General features: G+C 40.6%; 1 protein-coding gene across 5 annotated transcripts in view; it reads left to right on the plus strand.

Annotated features, from left to right (window-relative positions):
- Positions 1-27735, plus strand: part of EHBP1 (EH domain binding protein 1) — a 636728-nt gene that overhangs the window by 441226 nt on the left and 167767 nt on the right. For 4 of the 5 annotated variants that reach the window (XM_040351212.1, XM_040351213.1, XM_040351214.1 and 1 more), the window contains 2 exons: positions 8973-9077; positions 21614-21741. In XM_040351212.1, the coding sequence (XP_040207146.1) occupies positions 8973-9077; positions 21614-21741 (233 nt within the window). The remainder of the gene's footprint in view (positions 1-8972; positions 9078-21613; positions 21742-27735) is intronic. The other variant, XM_040351215.1, reaches the window with a different exon arrangement.

A 27735-nucleotide genomic window follows, 5' to 3' on the forward strand; every position in this document is an offset into this window, starting at 1 on the left:
CTGCATCCACAAGTCTTTCAAGCACTCTGCCAAAGATGGGGAGTGCCGGACGTGGATATCATGGCATCGAGACTCAACAAGAAGCTAGACAGGTTCATGTCCCGCTCAAGGGATCCGATGGCCTGCGGAACCGATGCTCTGGTTTGCCCTTGGCATCAGTTCAAGCTTCTTTATGCGTTTCCCCCGCTCCAGTTACTACCCCGCCTGCTGCGCAGGATCCGGGTGGAGCACATACCAGTTATCCTGGTAGCTCCAGCATGGCCCAGAAGGGCTTGGTACTCACTAATCCTAAGGATGGTAGTGGGAAACCCTTGGACTCTGCCTCTAAGGCCAGACCTGCTATCGCAAGGTCCGATCCTCCACCCTGCCTTACGGCATCTAAATTTGACGGCCTGGAAGCTGAATCCTTGATTCTCAGGGGTAGAGGTCTGTCTCAGAAAGTAATCTCTACCCTAATCAGAGCCAGGAAACCGGTCTCTAGGGTGATTTATCACAGGGTCTGGAAGGCCTATATAGGCTGGTGCGAGTCCAAGCTATGGCTTCCTCGCAAGTTCACCATAGATAGAGTTTTAAGTTTTCTCCAGCTAGGAGTGGATAAAGGATTGGCATTAAGCACAATCAAAGGACAGATTTCTGCCCTGTCAGTGTGGTTTCAGCGGCCGCTGGCCACCCACTCGCTGGTTAAGACCTTCCTTCAAGGGGTCTTACGTATTAAACCTCCAGTTAAATCCCCGCTTTGTCCGTGGGATTTAAATCTTGTTCTGTCGAGTTTACAGAAACAACCGTTTGAGCCGTTGGCTGAAGTTCCTTTGGTTCTACTGACAAGGAAGTTGGTGTTTTTGGTTGCCATAGTTTCCGCAAGAAGAGTTTCGGAACTGGCAGCCTTATCCTGTAAGGAACCATATCTTATATTTCATAAGGACAAGGTCGTTCTCCGCCCTCATCCTTCCTTCTTACCGAAGGTCATATCCAGTTTTCATTTGAACCAGGATTTGGTATTACCATCCTTCTTCCCTAAACCTACTTCCAGAAAGGAAGGGTTGCTGCATACCTTGGATATTGTCAGGGCCATGAAGGCCTATCTTAAAGCTACAGAGAAGATCCGGAAAACAGATGTGCTGTTTATTCTACCGGATGGGCCCAAGAGGGGGCAGGCAGCTGCAAAGTCCACCATTTCTAGGTGGATTATGCAATTGATCACTCAGGCCTACGGCTTGAAAGGGTTGCCTCCTCCAGTATCATTAAGGGCTCATTCTACTAGAGCCATGGGCGCCTCCTGGGCAGCACACCACCAGATCTCTGTGGCTCAAGTTTGCAAGGCGGCAACCTGGTCTTCTGTCCACACATTTACAAAATTCTACAAGTTGGACGTAAGAAGGAATACTGATACTGCCTTCGGGCAGGCAGTGCTGCAGGCTGCAGTTTGAGACCCTCGGATTCCGGGGGCTCCTCTTTTTTTGAGTTAAATTTAAAATTTAAGATTATTTTTCTCAAATAAGTTGGATTTATTATGATTTGAGTATATCTCTAAATTAAATCCTTTTGTCTTGGAGATGTTCTCCCTCCCCTCATTGTAAGCATTGCTTTGGGACATCCCATATAGTAATGAATGCCGCTCTGTGTCCCGTGATGTAACGATAAAGAAAAAGAGATTTTTAATACAGCTTACCTGTAAAATCTTTTTCTTGGAGTACATCACGGGACACAGAGCTCCCACCCCTCTTTTGAGGACCATTTTGGGAGGCATACTGCTTGCTACAAAACTGAGGTACTCCTCCTATGGGAGGGGGTTATATAGGGAGGGGCATTTCCTGTTTGAAGATTGCCAGTGTCTACACCTGAAGGTACTCCATATAACCCATATAGTAATGAATGCCGCTCTGTGTCCCGTGATGTACTCCAAGAAAAAGATTTTACAGGTAAGCTGTATTAAAAATCTCTTTATTCCCATGTGCTTTTATAATATATGTTCTATCTAGTATTCTCTGTTATTTTGACTCTCACCTACTTTCTCTGTAGTTTTTTTTCCATACCCTTTGTCCTCCTACTCTCATAACTCCCTGATTTTTGGATCAAACTTTATCAAAACTAGCAAGGACTTGGCTAGCTACAGTCAAAGTGACTCGTTGAGTGGGGTGTGTGGTGCTCAAAGTGCAAATTCAGCCAAAACGTTTGTTGGATTACGTAGGAAGGATTAGGGCATCCGTCATATTTTTACTGCTACTCAGGTCTCTACCTACTCTCCCAGTGATGACTTTCACCAGACAGGAACTGAAAATCTCAAATTCCACACAATGAGCAATGAGGGTAGAACGCATGTATTTTTTTATTGCTGTCTTGTAGATTTTTCCTCACTTCCTGTCTGGCGATTCCTTTGTCACCCTGGCAGTACAGTAAGTGAGGGAAATGTCTCCAAGGCCGGCCATACGAGGTGCAAATTTATTTCCTCCAACTACGGGTTGCAGGAAAGAAATTTGCACGATTTCCCCATCAACACAGACAATGTTGACATGGGAATTAGCAATTGTCCTCTCTTGGCGGAAGAACCAGGGCGGGCAGGGAGAAGACGGTGAGAAGTAGACGCTAGCGATAAGCGCAAGAGAATCCGACAGGCTGGTTGTACCCAAGTTGATTGATCAACTTGGTACATTCAGCCTGCCCATTAACTGTTCAAATCTTGGACAGTTCTTGCTGAACTGGTCAGAGATTTGCACCATGTATGGCAGGACTAACAGAGACCTGGATAGTATTAGAAGTCCGACAGTGGTCCTAAGACTATCTCACTCAAAAACACAATCTAAAAAAACAAAAAGTTTTAGCTGTGACATACCTTTACAATGTTTACTGTTTCACCTATGTACAGTTGTGCTACATACTCTGGCAGAATTTATTATTTCACGGTCATTTTTCAGAGAATATGAATGATAACACACAAACTTTTCTTTCACTCATGGTTAGTGTTTGACTGAAGCCATTTATTATCAATCAACTGTGTTTATCTTTATCTTTTTAAATCATTCTGAAACACAAACTACCCAAATGACCCTGGTCATCAGTTTACATACCCCAGTTCCTAATACCGTGTATTGCCCCCTTTGACATTAATTGCAGCTTGAAGTCTTTTCTGGTATTTGTCAATTGGGCTCTTTATCTTCTCAGATGGTGAAGCTGGCCATTCCTCTTGGCAAAAAGCCTTCAGTTCCTGTAAATTCTTGGGCTGTCTTGCATAAATTGCATGTTTGAGATCTCCCCAGAGTGGCTCAATGATATTGAGGTCAGGAGACTGAGATGGCCACTCCAGAACCTTTACTTTATTCTTCTGTAGCCATTGACAGGTCTCCTTGGCTTTGTGTTTTGGATCATTGTCCTATTAGAATGTCCAAATACATCCCATGCGCAGCTTCCTGGCTGATGAATGAAAATGTTACTCCAGTATTTTTTGATAACATATGGCATTCATCTTGCCATAAATTTTAACCAAATTTCCTGTGCCTTTTGTAGCTCACACATCCCCAAAACATTAGCGATCCACGTCCGTGTTTTACAGTAGGAATGATGTACATTTTCTCATAGGCCTTGTTGGCTCCTCTCCAAATGTAGTGTTTATGGTTCTGGCCAAAAAGCTAAATTTTGGTCTTATCACTCCAAATTACTTTGTTGCAGAAGTGTTGAGGCTTGTCTCTGTGCTGTTTGGCTTATTGTAAGCAGTATACCTTGTGGCATTTGCGTAGTAATGTCTTTCTTCTGGCGACTACACCATGTAGCCCATCCTTCTTCAAGTGCCTATTTATTGTGCATCTTGAAACAGCCACAACACATGTTTTCATAGAGTCCTGTATTTCACCTGAAGTTATTTTAGGGTATTTCTTTGCATCCCAAACAATTTTCCGGGCAGTTGTGGCTAAAATTTTTGTTTGTCTAACTGACCGTGGTTTGGTTTCAACAGAACCCCTCATTTTCCACTTCTTAATTAGAGTTTGAACACTGCTGATTGGCATTCTCAATTCCTTGGATATCCTTTCCTGTTTTATACAGCTCAACCTTTTCCTGCAGATCCTTTGACAATTCTTTTGCTTTCCCCATGACTCAGAATCCAGAAACGTCAGTGCAGCACTGGATGAAAGATGCAAGGATCTGTCAGGAGTCCAGAAACTCATTGACCTTTTATACACACACACACACACTAATTACAAGCAAACATATCACAGGTGAGCAAATCACCAGGGTATGTAAACTTTTGATCAGGGTCATGTGGGTAGTCTGTGTTGTCATTATGATTTAAAAAGAGTAAATAAAGTTGATTGATAATAAATTGCTTCAGCCAAACACTAACCATGAATGAAAGAAAAGTTTTTGTATTATTCATATTCTCTGAAAAAATCATAAATTCTGCCAGGGAATGTAAACTTATGGAGGAATTAGAGCTCAGAAAGCGAGCCAGGCCTTCTCTCCAACATCGGTGTGTAACCTCACAAATGTGCTTCCCATTGACACACTCCTAAACCCCGTGGACAGCCTTCGCAGAAGAGTTGGAGCTGTTATAGCTACAAAGGGTGGGCCAACTCTATATAAAACCATACAGACTGTAACTGGGGTGCCTTTAAAGTTCATGTGGGTGTTAAGGCAGGTGTCCCAATATGTTTGGTAATATTATGTGTGTGTAAACATATGAACGAACAATGTGAAAAAAAACAAAAAAAACATTAAGTTCAACACAATGTTGGGTTGTCTGATGGAGCGTGTCATGATGTCCTGTTTGTTTCACTGGGTTACTGCACTTGGGTGAACCAGCTATAAGGTTAGAGGTTGCTGTAAATGTGTTTGTGCACATCCAAAGGACCCTGTGATTGGTTGAAATAAATGTGATTAAAGGAATGTTGCAAGGGCAGGCTGCCACCTCTAATAAGTTCACCTTCAATAGGAATGTGGCATCATGCCAAGTATGCGTCCATCAAGTTGATGTCAGAGGAGATGACTGTGTTAAACTAAAGTCTTAATAGTTTTGTTAATTTGGTTAAAGGGAACTTAATTTACATTTAAAGTGGATTAATTTACAGTAGTTATAGCAATGATAAATTACAAGTCGCTTTCCATTGTATGTAGAACCATTCTTATTAGTCCCTTTTACCTTGAGGGACTCGCATTCTAAAAATTCCCACTTCATAGGGGAAAAACCTATGTACAATTAAAGTTAAGAGCATAAATGGCTAATTATTTTGATCTAACGCGTTCGGTAACATAAAGCTGAACTGCGGGGAAAATACAAAACTACCCTTGCAAGTGGGACTCCCCTTTCTCTGCATTGATTAAACCCTCTTTTAGCTTAGGGGATAGTCTAAAAGTAGTTTTCCTTTTCCTGCGTTCCCCTGGCAGTGGGGACTCTACTGTTCCCTCTGACAACCACAACATTCTCACTTACAATGCAGAACTGTAAGTCATTCGTCTTATATGATGATGTCAGAGTGCATATGACGACTGAGCGCCAAAGTGAGACTTGGACCCCTTTCACACTGGGGAGTTTTTCAGGCACTTTAGTGTGAAAGCACTCAGGCTTTCACATTGGGATTGCAGATAAGGCTTCTTTCAGGCATTTTACAGGTGCTTTTTTTTACCGCTAAATCGCCTGAAAAACGCCCCAGTGTGAAAGGGGTCTTGGGAAAAGGAAGAAACTTGTGGCATAACGTAAGTAAAACTGCAGTTTAATGGTACCCTAGTAAAAAAAAAAAAAAAAAAGCATTTTACTCTTGCCGTGCAGAGGGAGCCCAATTGCAAGAATAGTTTTGAATTTAACCCAAAGTTCAGCTTTAATAGATGAGCACTGAAGAAAACAGAATTTCAGAGTGTAGTATTCAAAACATTCCAAACAATCCAGCCATTACGTTTTTTAAATCAATTGTGCAATTCTAAATATTTAATTTGAATATTAAAGCAATTAATTTGTTAAATAATCTCATAGGTGGGTGGCCAGTATGACTTATTGTAAATGTATAATCATGTCCAAAAGGAGCGATAAATAAACTGATGCTTTTCCTCAGTAGCATGTTACTGGATTCTCCAAACACTTTCAAAGCTGCACAGTAGACCATAGCAAATAATCATAATTCACATTTTTCTGCTTTCAACGCATCAACTTCAGGGACAACGTGTTTACTTGCTGCCTAATATATCCCACCCACTTTCAGAGCCATTTTATCAGACCTGTATAAGTTGTATTCTGATTTGCTACTGTACTGTACAAATTGTTGTAAACGGTCAGGAATTGACCATTCATTGTAGGTCCATATATAAATTTTCCTGTATTGATCTGGTTGCTCTTAATTACAAATGTAGATTATTATTATTTTTGTTTGCTTTGTTGCTTTGAAAACTATTTTATGTGTTTGAATCATTTGCTTTACTTTAAAAGTAAAAAATAAAAATGTTATTTACATACTTGTAATCTCCAGTCAGCCTTTAAAGCGGAGGTTCACCCAAATAACATGTATATAAGATCATATTCTTTATACTTCCAACATGTACAGTATGCCCTTTTTTTTTTTGGCTGTACATACCTTATTATGGCTATTTTCCACCCGGCTTCTGGGTTCTCACTACCGTGGGAGTAGGCATTTCTATGCATAGGCGCAATGTCATCTGGGACTTCGTCCAGATGATAGACATCCTTGAGAAAAAGTTCCCCCCCCACGCCTCCCTATTGCGTAGGCGAGTCTCAGAGTTTCCGAAAGTAGCCGAACTGCGAGTCCGCTCTATACGGCGCCTGCGAAGTCAGCTCTACACGGCTCCTAGTCGGTGCGCAGGCGCCTGAAAATGATTGACCCCTGATACAACCTCAGGGCTAACTCCATTCTGTCGTTTGATTCAAATTATAAGGTGAAATATGTGGACCAGACAAAAAGATTCACATCTCACCTCTTTTAGCATTCACCAGCAACAGGAAGAGGAAGTCCTCCTCACTATAGTTTTATTAACCACATGAAATCACAAGGCATACAGTTGATTGGTTCACATTATACAGACACACCCACTGCTCCTCCCATGCACCCTCCCCTCACCCACCCCTTCACCCGCCCTCCTGTGAACACATGTAAAATCCTTTGATACTAAAACTCAAGGGTTTCTTGATCAACTTTGCAAGGGCTGCTTAGACCAGACAGTCAACACGTAAAGTCTCTTTCAAATTTTGCCATGTTTGCTTCTCCGTATGAATACAAGAAGCAGACAGAAGGAGGAGAAGTTCGTATTTAACATAACAGCTCTTGTTACAAGATTCAAAGTTCCTTTCAAAAGTCACGCAAGCTCCAAGTGAGGGGAAGGGGGAGGGGTCCTTGTATAAGTCCATATCTGCCTTCTCTCCACGAAAGAACTTGGAATGTGAAGCAAAGGGGGATGCAATAGGGGGAGGGGTGAAGGTCTGAACACATTTGTAACATGAGGGGAAAATGGAGGATGACAGCATCTGCTCTTAATAACATGTCCTTTTGTATTTTCAATGCTGAGTTCATTACTTTAAAGCAATATCTGATATAAAATCCTCAAGGAAAATAAGCAGTATTGATCATTCCCATACATACATATGCATAATGCGTATAAAAACATATAAACAGTATAAGGAATATAGGAAAGAGAAACATTTCAGTGATTCTAATAATAAAACGAATTAGCCTAATTTGAAAATAGGGATTTTAGAATAATCCACCACACGCCGTGTAGAGCTGACTCGCAGTTTGGCTACTTTCAGAAACTCTGTGACTCTCGTGACGCGCCTACGCAATAGGGGGGCACGGGGGGAACTTTTTCTCAAGGACGTCAATCATCTGGGTGAAGTCCCAGATGACATTGCGCCTCTGCATAGAAACATCTACTCCCGCAGGAGTGAGTACCCGGAAGCCGGGTGGAAAATAGCCATAATAAGGTATGTACAGCCCAAAAAAAAGGGCATACTGTACATGTTGGAAGTATAAAGAATATGATCTTATATACATGTTATTTGGGTGAACCTCCGCTTTAAGCTGAGATTCTATGGGAATATGGGAGAGGGGGATTCTTTAGCCAGGATTTAGTAGTGTGGCCATAATATATGATTTTAGATGCATGGTCGAACGGCTATTGCCTGTGGAGAGAAAATTATTGTGGTAACATGCACCGTGTCACTAAACCATGCTTTAGTTTACATATAACACACAAGCAGTTGTGGCGGTACTTACGCAATACACTGGTAGTCACAGTAATACAGGGGCAACAGACATTGTAAATATATAACAGGTTTTGGTGTCAATACAGGGCCAAGGATAATTTAATGGTCAACAGATAGGCAATGTTACAAATAAAAGTTTAAGAAATGGCCAATCATGACAATATGCCTTCATTAAAGTAGGGGGAAATCATTTATAATTTAGCCCAGTCAACCCCCAACTCTCATAGAGACTTTGTGGCTGCAGACAAGGGGCCTCTTCTCCCTCTGGCTACATATATATGTCTGCTGCATGGCCGTGGGGAAGGTGGTGATGAGGAGAGAGCACAACTTGCACCTTGTGCTGTCTCAGTCCTGCACAGTGATGTCACTACTTCAGTTGTCCACTGATGTCACTACCCCATCACTCAATAGGTAGACAGGTGAAATGTAACAATCGCAACTCAGTGATCATATTAATATTCTGAAGGTTGATGCTGGAGAGTTTCCAAGCCTGCTTATTTACATACATTTCCCTGCAGAGAAAACGATTGTTTCAAAGTAACATTGTTTTATTTCCCTTCACAGAAGATGAGCATTTTTCTATGATGCGGATTTACTAATGCCAGGTTTATTACCATTACACATTCGTATGAATTTTCCAATCTGTCATTGTGGTTCTCGAACATATAAGATTTCAAATTTAAATAGCAGAATGTAACTGTTCTAACTTCTAAATGTTCTTGCATGTTTTGTACTCTCTTGAGGACTGTTACAGTTTTAACTCTGTCTGTTTCTGCAGATGAAAATGATTCTAACAAAGCACTTACTAACGAGGAGAGTCCAGAATGCACCTTTGTATGTGGTGGCGGTAGTGACTCTACTAACGCAGACACTGATTTTTCTGGTAATTCACATTGATATTTTGCATGTACTAACAGTCTTAAAGATTTGCATGCTCTTCAGATCTTCTTAAAGTGTCATTAAACCCATTAAAGTGGTTCTAAAGGCAGGACATTTTTTTATCCTAATGCGTTCCCTGCATTATAGTAAAAAATGTCCCATGGCTGTATCGCCCCCCTCCCCCATTTTATACTTACCTAGGTCCTTTCTTGATCCAGTGCAATGGCACTACTCTCTGTTCTCTCAGGACTCAGTGAAAGAAGTGGGAGCCATTGGCTCCTGCTGCTGCCAATCAAATCCTGGGAAGAGGGAGCTGGGGGTAGGGTCAAGCAATACTGTGTCTAGGAACACACACGGCTCTCCCATAGGAAGCGGCTTTCTGTGGTGGGACACAGAGAAGAGGAATATCCGAGAGCACTGGCGGGGGACCCCATAGAGGAAGTTTATGCGGTTATGTGCAATAACAATACACTATAGCACAGTTCAATATCATGCTTCCAAATACCTTCCTTTCTGCCCAATGCACCACAGTCATGTGACATTAGGAGTTTTCTCCTGACTGCACTGACAGATAGGGGGCAAAGAAAGCAGAAGAGACCTTACAAAGCTGCAGATTTAACTCCCTACAATACTCTAGGAAGCTTCTCAGATAGCAAGGATGATTTGCACACTTTTTTGTGGCAGTGTTGAATTGTAAGTCAACTTGCTGCACATTTTCACTGGCAAGCTGTACACTCGAAGAGCACTTGAAGCACAAGTTCTAGTTGACACTTTTCCAATCTGTAGCAACTTTTCATGGCAAGTCTCTAGCAAGAACAAAGTTCTACAGCATGAAAATATAGCCACAGTGACCCCTGTGGTGGCATGACTATTGTACAACATAACTAACCCAGAACTTGCAGCAGACTTGCAGAATGTTTGCTAAGAAAGTTGATCTGGAGTCATGCAATGTGGATTTGCTGCAATTGTGCAACAAACTTGTGAATCTTGACAAGTCTAGCAATAGCTTGGCAAGTAATTTTCAAACTTGCAGCACAAGTGCTTGCTTTCTGGGTTTCCCTTCTCTCTAAGTTTGTTTTCCACTGACTGCACCAAGCTCATAGATGCTGTTGTAGTCGCATAATAAATAAAATATATTTGTAAAAAAAATTGAAAAATTAACGTTTTGTAACATCAATAATACCTGTATTAATATTGAGGGAATAACAATATTTTTTTACATATTGGAGGTGGAGTTTAGATGTAGAGAGACAGTCCCTGTCACACTTCAGCAGGGGGAGAGGGAGGAGCTGTCAATCCATATGCTGGAGCCACTCCTCAAGATGATATAGATATAGAAATATAGTCATGCAGGGTGACTTCCAGAGAGGAAAATGAACAGTTCCTCTGGGGGTGCATATGCAATTATAGTGGCAGCGCAGCAGCCAGAAGACATTCTATGATATCATTGTCACAGACGAGAAGGGAGTCCATGTAAGCAGCAGGATCAACCAGGTCATTTCTAACTGTGACAGACTGAGAGGGATGAAAACCCTTTTACTAGGTACAGATATTTTTAAAGACTTAAAAACGTAAACACTTTATGGGTTTAATGACACTTTAATGATCTCTTTGTGGTGTTGGGAACATTTCTCTTGTTTTTAAGTGTGAATGCATTTTTAGATATTCACTATTCAGATTCACAAGCATTAACAGATCAGTCCACCCAAATCTTATATTTCAGCGTGTTAAACTGCCAAACTTTTCTTATCTCTTATGAGCTCTTATGAGTTAGATTTCAGCACTTGAACTGTCTGATCTGGGTACCTGCAATTGCCATTCCAATGGTCTCTTCCTCCTGGAATTTTCACTTATTTTTTATTATAAGGAAAAGGAACCGGGCAAACACCCAAAACTTTGATGTGGCTGTTAACAAAACTTAGGCCTATAGCAGGGGGCTTCACTGCCGGAGACCCAAACAGATGCAAGATGCATAGGGATAACTCGGCCTACCAGAATCTTCCTATGACATGAAAACTACATGAGAAGTAAATTCATTCATAAGGCAAACCTAGAAATCTTGAAAATGATTGTATAAATCAAACTTGGCGCTGCCACATTTCAAGCCTCCCTTTTGGTCCTTTAATTTGATGGATAGCGTTACCAACTTGGTTGGTAAAGGGCAAACAACTTTTGTGGGTCCTAAGCCTGGTATACATTGGCCAGTTCAACAGAAACCTGCCGATATTCAGTCCCTGTGTACAGCAGCATGTTCGACAGAACTGGCTGAACGTCTGGCTTCTGTCAAAGGGGCATGCCAGAAAAACATCTGATCGGCATCCAATCAGCACTCTCAGCCAATGGCTGTAAGCGCTGACTGTTCTAGTAGGGTGGGTAGTCCTACTGTCAGAACACAATAGCTCAGCGGGGAAATCGCTGTACTAACATTGGATAGTTCATACAGCAAGCTCCTCCATAGTGCCTCAGTTTTTTTTTTATTATGCCTTCTGAGTTAAACTTAAAAAAAAAAAAAAAAATTATCGTGTGTACCAGGAAATGTATAGTTTAACCACATCCTGCCCACGCTATAGCTGAAAGTCGGCTACAGCGCGGGCCTTAATTGCTGGGAGGGTGTCCATGTACATCCTCACGAGATCGCACCCCCCTGTGGGGAGTGTGCAGTGCACTCTGTGATAAGCGAGCCAATGACACGGCCCCTTACCATGTGATCAGCATTCAGCCAATGACAGCTGATCATGTGATGCGAACAGAAGATCAGTAATCTGCTTTTTTTCTCACGCTGTTAGCATGAGGAAAAAATAAGCCGATCAGTGGCTTCTGTCAGAGGGAAATTGATTCCGAACAGGGAGAGCCGCCACCGACTCATCTGTGCCCACCAGTGCCATCTGCCAGTGCCACCTATAAGTGCCCTTCAGTGCCACCTCATTAGTGCACATCAATGAAGGAGAAAAATTACCTGTTTTCAAAAATTTTAGGTCTTTTTTGTTTGTTCTTTAGCAAAGAAAACATAAAACCCAGCAGTGATTAAATACTACCAAAAGAAAGCTCTATTTGTGTGAAAAAAATATATAAAAATGTAATTTGGGTCCAGTGTTGTATGACCGTGCAATTGTTGTTTAAAGAGTGACAGCGATGAAAGCTGAAAATTGGCCTGGGCAGGAATGCCCAGTAAACATGTGGTTAAAGCGGATGTGCCACGGGAAAAATATATTAAAAGCCAGCAGCTACAAATACTGCAGCTGCTGACTTTTAATATAAGGACACTTACCTGTCCTGGAGTCCAGCGCCGATCGCAGCAGATGACGAGCCGATCGCTCGTCACCCTGCTGCTCCCCCCTCCATCCTCGGTGAGGGAACTAGGAAGTGAAGCGCTCCGGCTTCACTGCCCGGTTCCCTACGGCGCATGCGCGAGTCGCGCTGCGCCCGCCGATTGGCTCCCGCTGTGTGCTGGGAGCCGAGTGTTCCCAGCATACAACGGGGGACGGACGGGAAGGAAGGAAAAAACCCGTCCTTTGCCCGTATCGTAGGGCCGGAAGTGGGTGCAGATACCTGTCTGTAGACAGGTATCTGCACCCCCCTCCCCCCTGAAAGGTGTCAAATGTGACACCGGAGGGGGGGAGGGTTCCGATCAGCGGGACTCCACTTTAGAGTGGAGATCCGCTTTAAGAGCAGCATTTTGAAGAATTAGCAGTGTGCTGAAATGCCCTAATGATATCGCAACTGTTTTTTGTCTTTTCTGTCTTGGGAAAGCTTGCTTTTTCATCAGGTCTGTAATAGCCACATGGGCTGCCACAAGTATTAGGTCCTTTTCTGTACAGAAAAAATCCATACAATCAATGCATTCTGTATATGCGTTGCAATCGTCTTATCCTGCAAAAATATCTTTTCAGGTTTCCCTTCTATCTAATGGCACAAAATGGTGAAATCAGTGCTCCTTGCAGACCTGTATTTTCTGGTGTAAATGAAACCATGTTTTTGACTAAATTCAGGTTTCATATTTTTTTCTGGAAGAGAATGGCTGGATCATAATACTATTAACTGCAAGATAAAAACTATCATATACAAATATCATGGAAGCAACTATGACAAAGCTGTAGGATGTTAAATGACCAGTGGGATTAGAATATTTTTAATGGTAAAATCATTTTAAATTGTGAGTTAGTGTTGGCATGCTCTGGTTTGTTACAGCTGCATGATTGCTGTTTGTCTGTTGTTTTGTTGAGGTTTCTTATCACAGGTCTTCAGAAGTGGAGACTTTCTGCCTCTGGAGCGTATCCTCAGCGAATGGCGCAGTGTTGGCAGTCCTTTGCTTATAAACACTCTAACTTTGCTTCTCCTGCCGTAAACACAGAAGTTGCCTTTAATGGAATAGATTGTGTTTTTTTTTTCAATGCTTATGCATCATCATGATCATGTTTTTATTATTATTTTTCTGCCAGGGTTTATGCCTTTTAAATATAGATTAGTATTTAGGTACACACATATGTTTTGTTTTTTCTAGAAAATTACTTTATATTGAAACTACATCTTGGGGGCTTGTTGGATGTCACCAGAGTACAGTTTAGTAATATCTTTCATATATAAGCTTCATTGAATATTTGTATATTACATCTCTCTACAGTTTTATTAGAATTATAATTTTGTTATTCTAAAGAATGTGGGTCCAAAACAATCAGAACTGTCAAATTGGTGCCAAGTGAGTAATGTAACATGTTAAAAAGATATTTGTGAAGTTTTAATGACTTGTACCATAAGTCATCAGGTGTATCTACTTTCTAACTGTTAAAGGGTAAGCCTATCCTGGCCACATAGATGGCTAAAATTATGTATCCAATTAGACTCTTGCACTACATAGTTATTTGTAGATCTAAAGAAGATTGGACAATATGGGGTTTATTTACTAAAGCTGGAGAGCGCAATATGAGACTCACTTTTGCACAGAAACCAATTAGGCTTCTAACCTCAGTCTGTTCAATTAAAGTTTAGCAATAAAACCTGGATGCTGATTGGTTTCTATGCAGAAGTGAGCCTGATTTTGGACTCTCCAGCTTTAGTAAATAAACTCCTATGTATCAACTCTTGGTTGCCAAATTTCCGCTGCCTTCCACAGGGCAATGCATATAAGTCAGATAATTACATTAATTGTCTTGACACCCCATAGGGTCACATGACTGCAGATTCACATACTGTAAGTAAAAAAAAATGATGGTTTTGAATTGTTCCTGTATTGAGAAAAACACAGAAACCATTTATGATCTCTTTCTTGTTGTTAGGCTGCCCACCTACCTTTAGTACTTTGTACTTTTACTACCTAGTAACTGAGTAGGACAAGTAGGTAGGTCATAAATGTCACCTTGGGGTTTATTTACTAAAGCTGAAAAATGCTAAATCACACTCACTTCTGCAAAGAAACCAATGAGCTTCTAAACTCAGCTTGTTCAATTAAGCTTTGGCAATAAAACCTGGAAGCTAATTGATTTCTATGCAGAAGTTAGACTGATTTTGCACTCTACAGCTTTAGTAAATAAACCCCATAATGACTTGCCTAGGACCCTAGAAATTGGATCAGTGTTATATCCAGCAAATAGCACTTCAGTGGGAGGTTCACATTAGCTGTCCTTTAAATTGGGAAATTAGATGACATGATGATAAAATGAGAGGACCCCTAAGGCTGGCTGCCATTGCTGACCTCTTTCTGAAAATGTTAGTTGCCTGGCTGTCTACAGCATCAAAGTTTTCTCAGTCAATGACCCAGAACAAGGATTCAGACAGTGCACATGGGAGTCTACATTTTTCATCCATGCAATGTGGATTTGGAGGCAAACAATGACCTCCCTACCTGACGGGCCTCTTGCTGCTGGATCATTTGTGGGTTCTAAGGTGGTCATTTGGATTGACAGGTTTGAGCACAGGAATAATTGTAGTCATCCTTAATGACAAGAATAGAACAAGAATAGAAAGCAGTTTGTTGTAGTTCTTATGAAAATTTGATCTCTGTTGATGGACGAAATACAGAAGCCTTTTGAAGTGTTTTCCAGGAAACAGAGTTAAACTTTTTCGAATGAGGTTTATCCTTGACTGGATTAGTGACCTTGTCACTTCTTGAACCCTCTACCTCTTCAGCAGGCCTAGAGTTGTTCAGTTGCAGCTGCCATGGAGAACTTTATTAAAAACTAATAAGGATACTTATTGACTAATTCCTTACTGATACTAGGGGAACTCCATGTTAACCTTGTTTCGTGAAGCTTGAAATGTGAATGCTTAAAGCAGCTCTCAACTCTAATACCAAAGTCATTTTATTTTTAGAAACGCTTCAATCCTTTTTGTGTTGTTTCCATGCATCTGTAAGGAAATATGGAAAAATGTGAATGTTTTCCCTTTGTGCAGTCACTCCTCCTCATCATGCTACAACTGAGCCCTAAACATGGGTAGATGCATTGCAAGTATTTAATGCCTTCCCACCGAAAACATAATATTGAAGCAAAGGCACAGATAATTTCCAAGGGTGTTGGGTAAGGAAGTTGGTTAAAAGTTTGGCAAAGGATAAGTTTGGCTTTTGGAACATGTTACATATTCCACCCGTATTTTGGCTGGAACATGTAACCTGTTCCAGCAGCTGCAGTCTCCCTCCCTGTGACAGCGAGCTGGGAATATTCTCCCCGCGCCTGCTGTCACTGTTTGACATTAATGCGGCTGTGTGCGGCTACGCCCACACAGACACATTCATTCACAGTTTCCTGTGATTGCACAAACTACAACTACGATCAGGCATTGCGGCTGACGGCTTGTAGTTCTGAATGGACTGCAAGGTTGCTGATGAACGGCCTTGCAGTTCATTCAAGGGTTTGTCTGGGTGCAATGCTTTCCGTGCTCCTTAGGTAAAAAAAATTAAAAATTTTCACTGAAAAAATATATGCGTTTTATTATATTTTTCCTAAAAGGTGTGCTTATCCTTTAATCCTTATTTTTAAATGACAAAAAAAATTTCCTTTTTTATAATAAATCAGTAAATGTCTTTGAAGTGTTACCATAATACCTTCTAAGTGTAGGATCACTTAAAAAAAGTCAATTCATTGCAGGTTTTTATTTAACTTGGTAATATTGATGTAGCTTGGTCACATTAACTCCTACACTATACGGTCAGAAGTTTATGGACACCGCTCCACAACATTGGGGTTAGGTGTTTCCATTCAAGAGTACAGTTAATTCTGTAACATACAAAGACATTTTAGAACAATGTCTGTTCCAACCCTTTGTCAACAGTTTGGAGAAGGCCCCTTTATGTTCTTGTATATCTGTGCCCCTCTGCAAAAGCCAGGTCCCTAAAGACTTGGTTTGACAAGTTTGCTGTGGAGGAACTCCAAGTGACCTGCATATAGCCTTGATCTTAACTACTGGACACCTATGAGATTAAATGGATTGCTGATTACGAGGCAGGTCTTCTCATCCAACTTCAGTTCTTGACCTCACAAATGATCACACTTTCTCACAGACATACTCCAGAATCTTCTGATAAAGCCTGGTACACACAATCCATTTTTTTTTCGATCAACCCAGCGGGCTGAACAAAAAAAACTGAAGAGCTTGGAAGGACATTCTGTACTAATAATCCGATGCCCCTGCCAGAACACATTGGTCAATGGGCAATGGCTGAAAGCGCTGAATAGATGCTGATCAGCAGACCTTTTTCAGTTATGCCCCTTTGACAGTAGCTGGACGGGCTGCCATACACACGGTGTGCCCGATATTCAGCCCATATGTACAGCTCTTACGTTTTGGATGTCCAACAAGCTTATGACGTGGTTTGTTGGTCAGGTGTCCACAAACCTTTGCCTAAGAAGTGTAGTGTAGTTCTGGCATATTCTAAAATAGTCCATTGCCCATTAGTCTGTACCCCATTTTCCAATGACTGTAACCACCCAGACACTCTCTCTCACTACAGTCAGTTTTAGTAGAAAAAAATTAACTTATGTATGAAGAATTTGGAACACCATTGAAAATCCACTTACTTTGGCAGTTGAGAATAATACTAAAACACGGTTCAGTTACACATGCAAAGAAATCTGAATTCTGTTGAGCCAGTCTTGTGTGAATTCACTGTTTTCTAGTTTGGAAGGAATCACAAGAGTAGCTAATGAGAATTCCATATCTTTTTTTCCATATCTTTTTGTCTGTAATTTAGATGCTTGACTGGCAAGCAATTTTGCATGCAAATAGAAATAATAAGCAGTAATCGGCATGTTGACCAGATTAAACTGGAATTCTGTGAACAAAACCTAATTCATTTTAAAATGCTCAATCCCCAATTTCTAACACCTATTCTGAGTAATGTAAGAAAGATGTATACACTTACCAAAATTTAGACCGATCCGGTCATGTGATGTTCCCTGTATCAGCCAGCAACAGAGCAGGGGAGAGAGCACTCAACAATGGCTAGTAAAGCCTGGAGCGTGATGTCACCCATAGGCTACTATGACCCATCCGTTGACAGTGCTCCCTCTTCTCCCCTGCAGCCACCACTGGCTGACACAGTTGAGCCGGATCATGTGACCAGACCATAGCAACCTGAAAATAGGTAAATAGATACATCTTTTTTTTTACACAGGTTAGTCAGAAATGTTTTTAAGATTAAGTTAGGTTGATCCTGGAATTCCACCATAAAGATGTTTAAGTTGAAGTGTCTGTGGCTTTAGATGGTGGGGTCAGTGAAATCCCTCTCAAGCAAGTATCAGAAGAGGTACAGTTTAAAGCATTGCCTTTTCCTATAAATAACACGGGTTACTGAAACCGTTATCTCTCCTTAAAATTATTGTTCAGAGCAGGTGAGCAAAAGGGGAAAAAATCTTTGGGTCCCTGCCCTTGCAACCCAGATGAGTATTGCTTGAAATAGGCAGGCAGTGTAGAACAACACGCATGAAGAACTTCCTGGAAGTGAAGCCCTAGAAGTACAGTTTTTCAATTGTTGTAGAAAACCACTGCAGTCATATAAGTATCAAGGTCATAAGCACCAGGAAATAATCATCCTCTGTCCAGGTTAAAGCCCAAATGTAGCTTTGTTTTCTAACAGCTTGACAAGGTCATGTTGCAATTAAAAACAGTGGAACTTTGGGCAAAATCAAGAATGGCATATACGATGCAGTCTGGCAGTAACATTAACATAGCAGTCTTTGGTTTCTCTCCTCCTTTAACACAATTGTATTACCTGTTGATCTTGTCAGCAAGTCTGCTCAGCAAAAGTGGCAATTTGGCCCCATTCACACCTCAGCTTTTTGTAGCTTGAAGCTCGAAGCTACAAAACGCTGGAGGAGAAAAAAAACAATTATTCTCTATGGAGATGTTCACATCTCCACTCCAAGTCTCCTGAAGCTTAAATGGTCACTAAAGGAAAAAAAATGTTTTGCTGAAATGACTGTTTACAGTGTATAGAGACATAAAAGTTAACTGATTCCTTTTAAAAATGATTACAAATAGATAAAAATCAATCATATAATGTGCCTGCAGTTTAGTTTCACTTTTAAACTGGTTTCATGTTCCTGTGAACTAGAGAGACACACAAAACAAAAACAAACATATCCAGGGCAGTGTTTTGTTTTTTAAAATGAATCTGATTGGTTCTGTTAAGTTTTAGACACACAGTAATGACAGTTTAGAGTCTTAGACCATTGTGAAAAGCTCCCAGTATGATGGTTATAAGGAAACGGACAACCAGGTGTGGAGATCAGAGCAGTTTTACAGCAACATCAAAGCAAAAATGAGCAATGAGGACATGAAACCAGTACTGCAGTAAGGTAAAGGAAGCTATTTAGCTAAAAAAAAAAAATTCCTTTAGTGATCCTTTAAGAAAGGTCTGGAGCTTTTTTTGTAGCTCGAATTTGGCAGATTTTAAACATTTTGGCGCGTTTTTATCCCCATGGAAACGGCATTCGCACATTTTTGTGCACATTCACGCATTTTGTTGTGCGTGTGTGCAAACGATTTTCTACTCAAACGAATAATTGAAAAACATAAAATAGCAAAAATATATGAATAAATAAATGCCATTACTTTGTATTCTATGTTTGAATGTATTATTTATTTATGAATATTTGTATTTATTTTATATTTATTTATTCAGTTATTATAAGTAGTAGTAGTAGTATTAACGCCTTTACCCTAACAATACTAAATAAATAACCCTATGTCAGGAAGCTAGTTCAGCTAATGCAAATTGTAAATTCCAAATAATGAGAATTAGTTTTAGCCAATGAGCAAGGGAATGAGCAGTAGCTACAAAAAAAAATTGCATTAGCTGTATGAGAATTAGTATTAACTGAATTAGCTTCCTGACACAGGGTTATTTTTATTTATTGTTTCGGTTAGGGTTAAGGTGGTAATACTACTAATAAAAATAGTAATACTAACAATGAATATTTACATGTACAATAAATACACAATACATAAAAATAAACATAAATAATAAATAAGTGAATACCTAATTCTAACCCTAACCTCAACTCCTAACCCTAACCTAACCTTAACTCTAACCCCTTACCCTAATGAAAAAAATAATGATAATAAATTAATAAGAATAATTAAAAAAGAAATGAAAGCCAACAGAAAAGCTAAAAAAAATGAAATGCCTAGCAACAAATGATGCAACAGATTATAGTTTTCTCTATTGGCTAATATAAAAACGCATAAACTCAAAGATGCTACGCTCAGGTGTGAATACAGCCTGAGAGGGTTGAGACAAATGATTTAACACTGATAGGGGTGCTTGCAGTGGTCAGATTTTACTCAGTTAGGCTTTGATTTTTTAGCCACCTAAAGCCTGGTACACACTGAGTTTTTTTTCCATTCGATCCAGAGGGTTGAACGAAAAAAACCTGTCAGCTCCGGTCAGAGCCGCTGTACTAACGATCCAACGTTGGTACAGTGATCCCCCCCGCCCGCTGAGCTGTTGTGTTCTGACATGGGGACGCAAACCCCCCACCCCACGCAAACACTCCGGGAGATGTCCAACAAGGCTGGCTTCTGTTGTATGGAGCTTAAGTAAAGTCTATCTAAATCCACAGGGTGACAATGCTACTGTCTGAGGGTGGCTACATTGCTTCTTCCTTCATAAATAGAATGAAGGACTGAGCATAGCCACCCTAAGATAGGAACTTTGTTACTGACAAGATCACCAGGGGAAAATAAAGGTGGAAAAAGTCTAAAAGAAGAAAACGAATGCAGTCACCACATGTAAGGAATGGTAGGCAGCAAATATAATAGGTTTTTAGGTTCAGATATGCTTTATAGATATGCTTCCTCAGCATGCTGCCAGGAAAGAGAGACAGGCTCTGGAGCACCAATAAACAGAAAAAAAACCATTAAGGCTGTGTTCACACTGGATGCCAATGTGGCTCCCAGCAGGGGTCCTGGTTCACCGTTTAAGGTCCTTTTTCAGCCCGAATTTTTGGCTGAATTCAGACCTAAAACGGACCAAAAGACTCACAGGACTCCTGTGCAAATTTGCACCAGAGCCACATCGGAGATATGTGAACCGGCTCCATAGAGAGCCATTCACATTCTCCTTCTATTTGTATCCCACATCCAATTCGCAATAGTGTGACCCGGCCTCAAACTTCAGCTTTTACTGCACCCTGACTTAATTTAATTGTAAAAAAATTAACTACTATTGGGCTTTAATATGTCATGGCCGATCCAGCACTAGGGGTGATGGTAAGGAAATCTGTAATCTCCCACTGCCATATTTGTAAAGTAAGTTTTTCCTTCATAGTATTAACAATGCTGTGCAAGTTTTCCAAAGTAAACACTAAAATACACCTTTATAAAAGACAAGTTGCTAAAGTCTTCTCCAAGCACAAGTTCACTTTAAAAAAAAAAACAGGTAGCCCAAAATTAATTTAGTTTACTTTGTGATTAACATCTAGTGTCATTCAGGAAGTATGTTTGTTTACATCCCTGCATAGCCCAGAACAGGCGCCTCAACCTTGCAGAGGTGAGACAAGCCGACATTTATTATTTACTTCATCATCCAGGTAGAGATCACACCATTCAGGCCCCTTGAGCAATTTAACGAGTTTACTGACACTTCTAAGAACGAAATCTGATATTTCACAGATTAAATATGTCTAACGCACTGATGCAACAAGGAACACATGCTCCAGAGAGCGACTGAACTCATGTTCTTGCATACCAGAATGCGTATGTACGTGTACGTACATGAGAGGCAATGTTTTAATTAACACAGGGGTGAAAAAGTTCAGTCTCGCCTGGTGCGGAACGTACAAAGTACCATTTAGGTATTGACACTAAGCCAAGAACAGGCTAATGTGTGAAGCTCTCCTAGTGAAAGAAATACATAGAGAGGCCTGTATGAGCTTGCACATGTCGACTTCAATATACATCTCAATTTAAGGCTCTCATGTTACTTTTTCTGTTTTTTTTTTTCCTTCTGCGGCTAGTAGGTTTGTAAGATGACATATTGCTGAATAATCGCCAAGTCTGAATATTATCCCCCTCACTTTCTTTTTCTTTCACAATTTGCATACACAGCTGGACAAAGCGCCAACTCTGTGGACGTTAAGTTGAAGAGGATACTAGAGTCCCAGCCACAGGTGGCAAACTCCCTGTCTAATGCTGCTCAAAAAACATCACCGGAAGCCTCCAACAGAGACTTTAAGGTGAGTAAACCTGCATGATGTGCACTGTTCAATTGGTCTGTTCCTTAGAGGAAGGTTATGAAAACTGGTGCAAAAGTGGGACCCCATCAGCTAATGAAAAGTCTTGCTGAAGATAGAAAACCTGGTCAGTTGCTAAGGTCATTATCTCCAGCTTCTGAAGGCTATACACTGGGGGAAAAATTGTAACAACCATTTTTTATTCCATGTTTCATTTTGTATTGCAAAATTAAATTTCTCGATTTTAAAGACTTGAATAGCTACACTTGCGGGTTTTTTATTTTGTTTTATTTATTTTTTTATAATTTTTTAGATGTAGAATTTAAAAAAAATCTTACTGCTTTATTTTGCTATAATTGTTCTAAGGGAATCATTTAATATTTATGTCAGGGAGCCGTGTAAATTCTGAAAACCGCATCAGCTGCAGTATAATGTGCATTTCCCTACATTTGATTTTGTTGGCTCCATTCAAATTATGTTTCATTATTGTGGGACTGCTACTTAAATCTTGACCAAAGGATTCACACGCTGACATTCTACCACACGCAGTGTCACAACAAGACCCAAGCTCTTATCAGAAGGGGGAGGTCTCTGCTTCCCAGTGCAGTTAAGGTCCTCTAACTGTTCTGGCGCTCTTTTCTTTTTCTCTTATGTAAATGTACCATCTGGCATCTTTCATGTTGATAAACCCATTTAAATTTACAAGCCATATTAAGATGGAGAGAGCTTTTAGAGGGCTAGACTTTGCAAAGACCAAAGTGAACTAATGGAAGTGGCAGGTTTAATCGTCTTAGATTATAAGTGACTGGTTATGCCGTTGTTGGCCAAACAAATGGCGAAGGACAACACATGCCAAAGATGGTACGCAGTTTCGCTGAAAGGCCTTTTTGTAGCATTGCATTATGTATTTTTTTTGCATATTTATTTATGACTGCTGTTTTGAAAGTAATATATACATAAATGAAGAACACATTGTTCCCACCATCAATAAATGGGTAAGCAGTTTGCCAATCTTGCCAAAGATTTTTGTTTAGTTCGATTTTCTGTTGGTAGGAATTTAAAGTTCAAAATCTTGTAGACGTTTACTAGAGTTGTGCAGAGTCACAAAACTGGAAATGTAAATATGCAGCAGAGCAGACAGTGCCTGACACTTGACACCAATTAGACTTGTAATAGGAAACTGTGTAAAAGAAGAACATTAGAGATAAAATTGAACGTATGCATAGGACACAACCTGCAGACTCCTAGATTCTATTATTGCATGGCTCTGTTGTACCACAAGAAGTCAGGATAGAAATATAAAGTGTGCCATTACCAATTTGTTTTCAGGTACAATTCATCTTGTCATCCTTATCCCTGCTTTGCTATATAGTCAATAACCTGGGAATAATAGTTAGGTCAAGAGGCTAAGTTTCTTTGTGTTGTCTTTCTATATGAGAGACAGTAAGGAGCCTGCAGTGGGCATGCTCATGTATTGCTCTCCTGCATCTTAGACAAGGGTTCTCGGATCACCAGACTGCCATCAAAATGAATGGGAGCTACAGGAAAATGGTAAAATATTAAGTGTTCCTTTTTCTAAAGGCTCGTACACACGATCCAACTTTATGGACATATTTGTCTGACGGACGTGTTTTGTGTCGGATAATCTGATTGTATGTATGCTCCATCAGACAATTATTGGCTGAATTAACGACAATTATTGGCTGAATTAATGACAATTATTGGCTGAATTAACGACAATTATTGGCTGAATTAACGACAATTATTGGCTGAATTAATGACAATTATTGTCTGAATTAACGACAATTATTGGCTGAATTAACGACAATTATTGGCTGAATTAACGACATCAAAAGTTGGCTCTTCATGCTCACCAATTGTTGGGCAATAAATCTGTTACGTCGGTCTATCCGATCGTGTGTCCGTCAAACTAAAATCCAAAGTACAAACACGCATTTTCAGAACCAATGCTAAACATCAGACAACAATAGCAAAAGTTGCCCAATAGGGTGGCGGTAAAGAACTGAAAAACCATGTGATTTGGTGAATGTTGGCTGAAAACGTTGTGCCGTGTGTTTACAGAACAAGTTCACGGCCAACGCCCATTGGACCAAAATCCACGGAAAAGTTGGTTGGAAGTCCGATCGTGTGTACACACGGTCGGAATTTCCAACAACAAATGTTCGATAGGAGCTGCTTGTCGGAAATTCCGACCCTGTGTAGGCTCCATCAGACATTTTCTGTCGGAATTTCTGGCAACAAAAATTTGAAAGCTGGTTCTCAAATTTTCCGACAACAAAACCTGTTGTCAAAAATTCTGAGCGTGTGTACACAATTCCGTGGCACAAAATTCCACGCATGCTCGGAATCAAGCAGAAGAGCCGCACTGGCTATTAAACGTCTTTTTTCTCGGCTCGTTGTACGTGACCGCGTTCTTGACGTTAGCAATTTCCGATAACATTTGTGTGACCGTGTGTATGCAAGACAAGTTTGAGCTAACATCCGTCGGAAAAGAATCCACTGTTTTGTTGTCGGAATGTCCGAGTTACATCTGACCAGTTGCTTTGGTTTACTTTATATAATTGCTCCGTGCGTTGTTTTTTTTAAGAACAATGTGCATATCATATACTTTTTCTGGTTCTTCCTTGTCCATATTGTACCATTTTCTAATCTGTTCATACATGTTTCTTTTTATCAAATGTTTCCAATAATAAAACTATGCAACAGAAAAGACTGGTGTTATAACATTGTTGTTTAAACCCCATGTATTGGTGTGAGCAAGCAATCTTTCCTTTAAAGGAGGGCTCCAATTTTTTGTGTCTAGCTGCGTTGTATAAAACTCTTCTAACCCATTGTCTGATGCAGTGTTGGAACAATAACCTTTTCTGTAAAAAAACAAAACAAAACTGGAGCACTCAGCATCTGGTGCAGCTGTGCATGGTAACCAATCAGCTTCTAATTTCAGCTTATTCGAATAAGCCTTGGCAACAAAACCTGAAAGCTGTTTGGTTCCTATGCAGAGTTGCACCAGATTTTGCACTCTCTAGTTTTAGTAAATAAGCCCCTGTGTGTCATAAGTGCTCCCCACTTTAATGCTTAAACTGACCATACACTGTCCTGTTTCAAACAAGCTTTAGCGTTTATAAGAGCATTGTGAACAGCCAACTTTTAAAAAGCATTCGCAGAGCTTTCAGAAAGCTTTGTTGATGCTTAAAAGATTTTTTTTTATTTTTTTAACTAATCATACTTACCTAGATGGATGCAGCATCAGTCTGATGCTGCATCTGTCCCCCGGCGCCTCTAATGCCGCGTGCACACGACCGGTATTCGTGTCATTGAAAAAAACGAAGTTTTTCTCGACGTGATTCCTCTCAAGCCTGCCTTTCATACACACGATTGTGAAAAAAAATGCTTGAGCAAAGTGTGGTGACGTACAACACATATGACGGCACTATAAAGGGGAAGTTCCATTCGAATGATGCCACCCTTTGGGCTGCTTATGCCAATTTCCCCGTCTCATAACTTGCTTCTGAGCATGCACGTTTTTTCCCCCTCGTTAAAGCGTACACACTACCGTTTTTCACGCCGTGAAAAGCGACGAGAAAGAATAGGGCAGGTTCTAAATTTTTAACGCCCATTTTTCTCGTCATTAAAAACTATCGTGTGTACGCGGCATAAGACCTAAAACTGAGGAATCTAACGTCGCTCAGTTCTCACAGCTCCCCAGGCAGAGAGCTGGTGACTGTCAGTCAACAACACTCTTCTCTGCCCCCCCAACACTCACTGGACTGCTCAGCTGTGGAGGGAGTGGGAGGGGTCGGTCCAGACATGTGTGCGGATACCGACTCCATTGCTGCGATCTTGCCCAAGCCTGGACCGTTACGTCAGCAGACAGCAGATTTCAGCCTACTGTCTGCTGAAAATGAACTGCACTCCTGTGATCCATAAGAGAGGTACAGCCAATTGAGCTTTGGCTGTATTTCTCCTTTAAAGAACTATTCAGCTGCGCTTCGTAACTATTAAACAAAGATTCTTATGGGAGTGCCGTTTAGCACTTTAAAAAAGCTGCTAGCAGGCTTCCGCACTACTTAAAGCTTGTTGAAAGCCTGCTAAAGCCAGCTAGCAGCTTGTTTAAGGTGACAATTATAACTCCCATTAAAGAGGAAGTAAACCCTCTGTAACAAAACTAAAAAAAAAAATACCCTGCAAGACAAAGACAGAATTGGCTATTATGCATAGCATACTAGCTCATTATGAGGTACTTACCAGAGATCGAAGCCCCCGCAGCCATCCTCGTTCTCCTTCTCTGTCGCCGCCATGATACCCGGAGTGACTTCTGGGTATCACGGTTCCAGCACTGTGACTGGCTGGAGCCGCGATAAAGTCACTCCTGCGCATGTGCGTGGGAGCTGGCCACAAACGGCATGTCCCATTCGTTACCTGCATGCTCAGTGCGTCTGTGCCGTAGATATCTGTGCTGTCTTTTCTGAAAATATCTTCTAAACCGTGTAGGTTTAAGAGATATTGGTTGAACCTACAGGTAAGCCTTAATCTAGGCTTACCTGTAGGTATAAGTGGTCTGTAAGGGTTTACAACCACTTTAAGATCTGTGTATAACAATTCCAAATGGGAGCTGAAGGATGCTTTAAAAGCTTAGAGAAATCCGCTCAAAGCTTGTGCAAAGCTTTGCAAAAGTTTGCTGCAAGTTTCATAAAAACTGGCTGTTCACACTGCTCTTATACAAGCTAGAGCCCAAATGAAACCAGCCTAAAACTGGAGCAGGCAGAATCTGAAGCAGTTTTGCATAGCTACCAGTCAGCTTCTTGCTTCAGCTTGCTCAATTAATCTATGAAAATTAAAGATTGAAGCTAATTGGTTGCTGTGCACAACTGCTGTAGAGTCTGTCTGCTATTAAGGCCATTTTTTGTCCTTAACCACTTAAGGACCGAGCCTCTTTCTGAGATTTGGTGCTTACAAGTTACAATTTTTTATTTTTGCTAGAAAATTACAGGAAGTCCCCGAATTTCGAATACAATAAGCACTGTAGGTTTGTTCGTAAGTCACAACGCTGCTTTTGTAAGTGTAACTTCCTGTCTGAACACTACATTCGTAAGTGTAACGTCCACCTGTGCATGGATGTGGGATGTTCCGGATGCTTGTTATGTTATCTGGGGCTCTTCTGGCCATGCAGTACATGTAGTACTGCAGTGTGAGATGTGTCCGGAGGTGCTCGGAGGTATCCAGGACCAGCACAGGTGGCCGGCATTTGAGGCCGCTCATAAGTAGGGTGTTCGTAACTCGGGGACTGCCTGTACTTAGAACCCTCAAACACTAAATATATCTTTTTTCTAACACCCTAGAGAATAAAATGGTGATCATTGCAATACTTTTTGTCACACCGTATTAGCGCAGCAGTCTTAAAAGTGCACTTTTTTGTAAAAAAAATAACACTTTTTTTAATATATTTTTTTTATATTGTGAAAGATGATATTACGCCGAGTAAATTGATACCCAACATGTTACACTTCGAAGTTGCGCCTGCTCCTGGAATGGCGACAAACTTTTACCCATAAAAAATTTCCTTAGGCGACATTTAAAAAATTCTACAGGTTGCATGTTTTGAGTTACAGAAGGAGTCTAGGGCTTGAATTATTGCTCTCGCTCTAACAATCGCAACGATACCTCATGTGTGGTTTGAACACCGTTTTCATATGCGGGCGCTACTCACATACGCGCTTGCTTCTGCACGCGAGCTCCGTGGGGCGCGTTTAAGAAAAAAAAATCTTATTTATTTTACCTTTTATTTTTTATTTTTACACTGTTCTTTTATAAAAAAATAGTGTCACTTTTATTCCTATTACAAGGAATTTTGTAAACATCTCTTGTAACAGAAAAAAAGCATGACAGGATCTCTTAAATATGAGATCTGGGGTCAAAAAGACCTCAGATCTCATATTTACACTAAAATTCAATATAAAAAAATGTATGTTATTTAAA

This window comes from Rana temporaria, chromosome 4 (genome assembly GCF_905171775.1).
Source record: "Rana temporaria chromosome 4, aRanTem1.1, whole genome shotgun sequence".
Taxonomy (NCBI): Eukaryota; Metazoa; Chordata; class Amphibia; order Anura; family Ranidae; genus Rana; species Rana temporaria.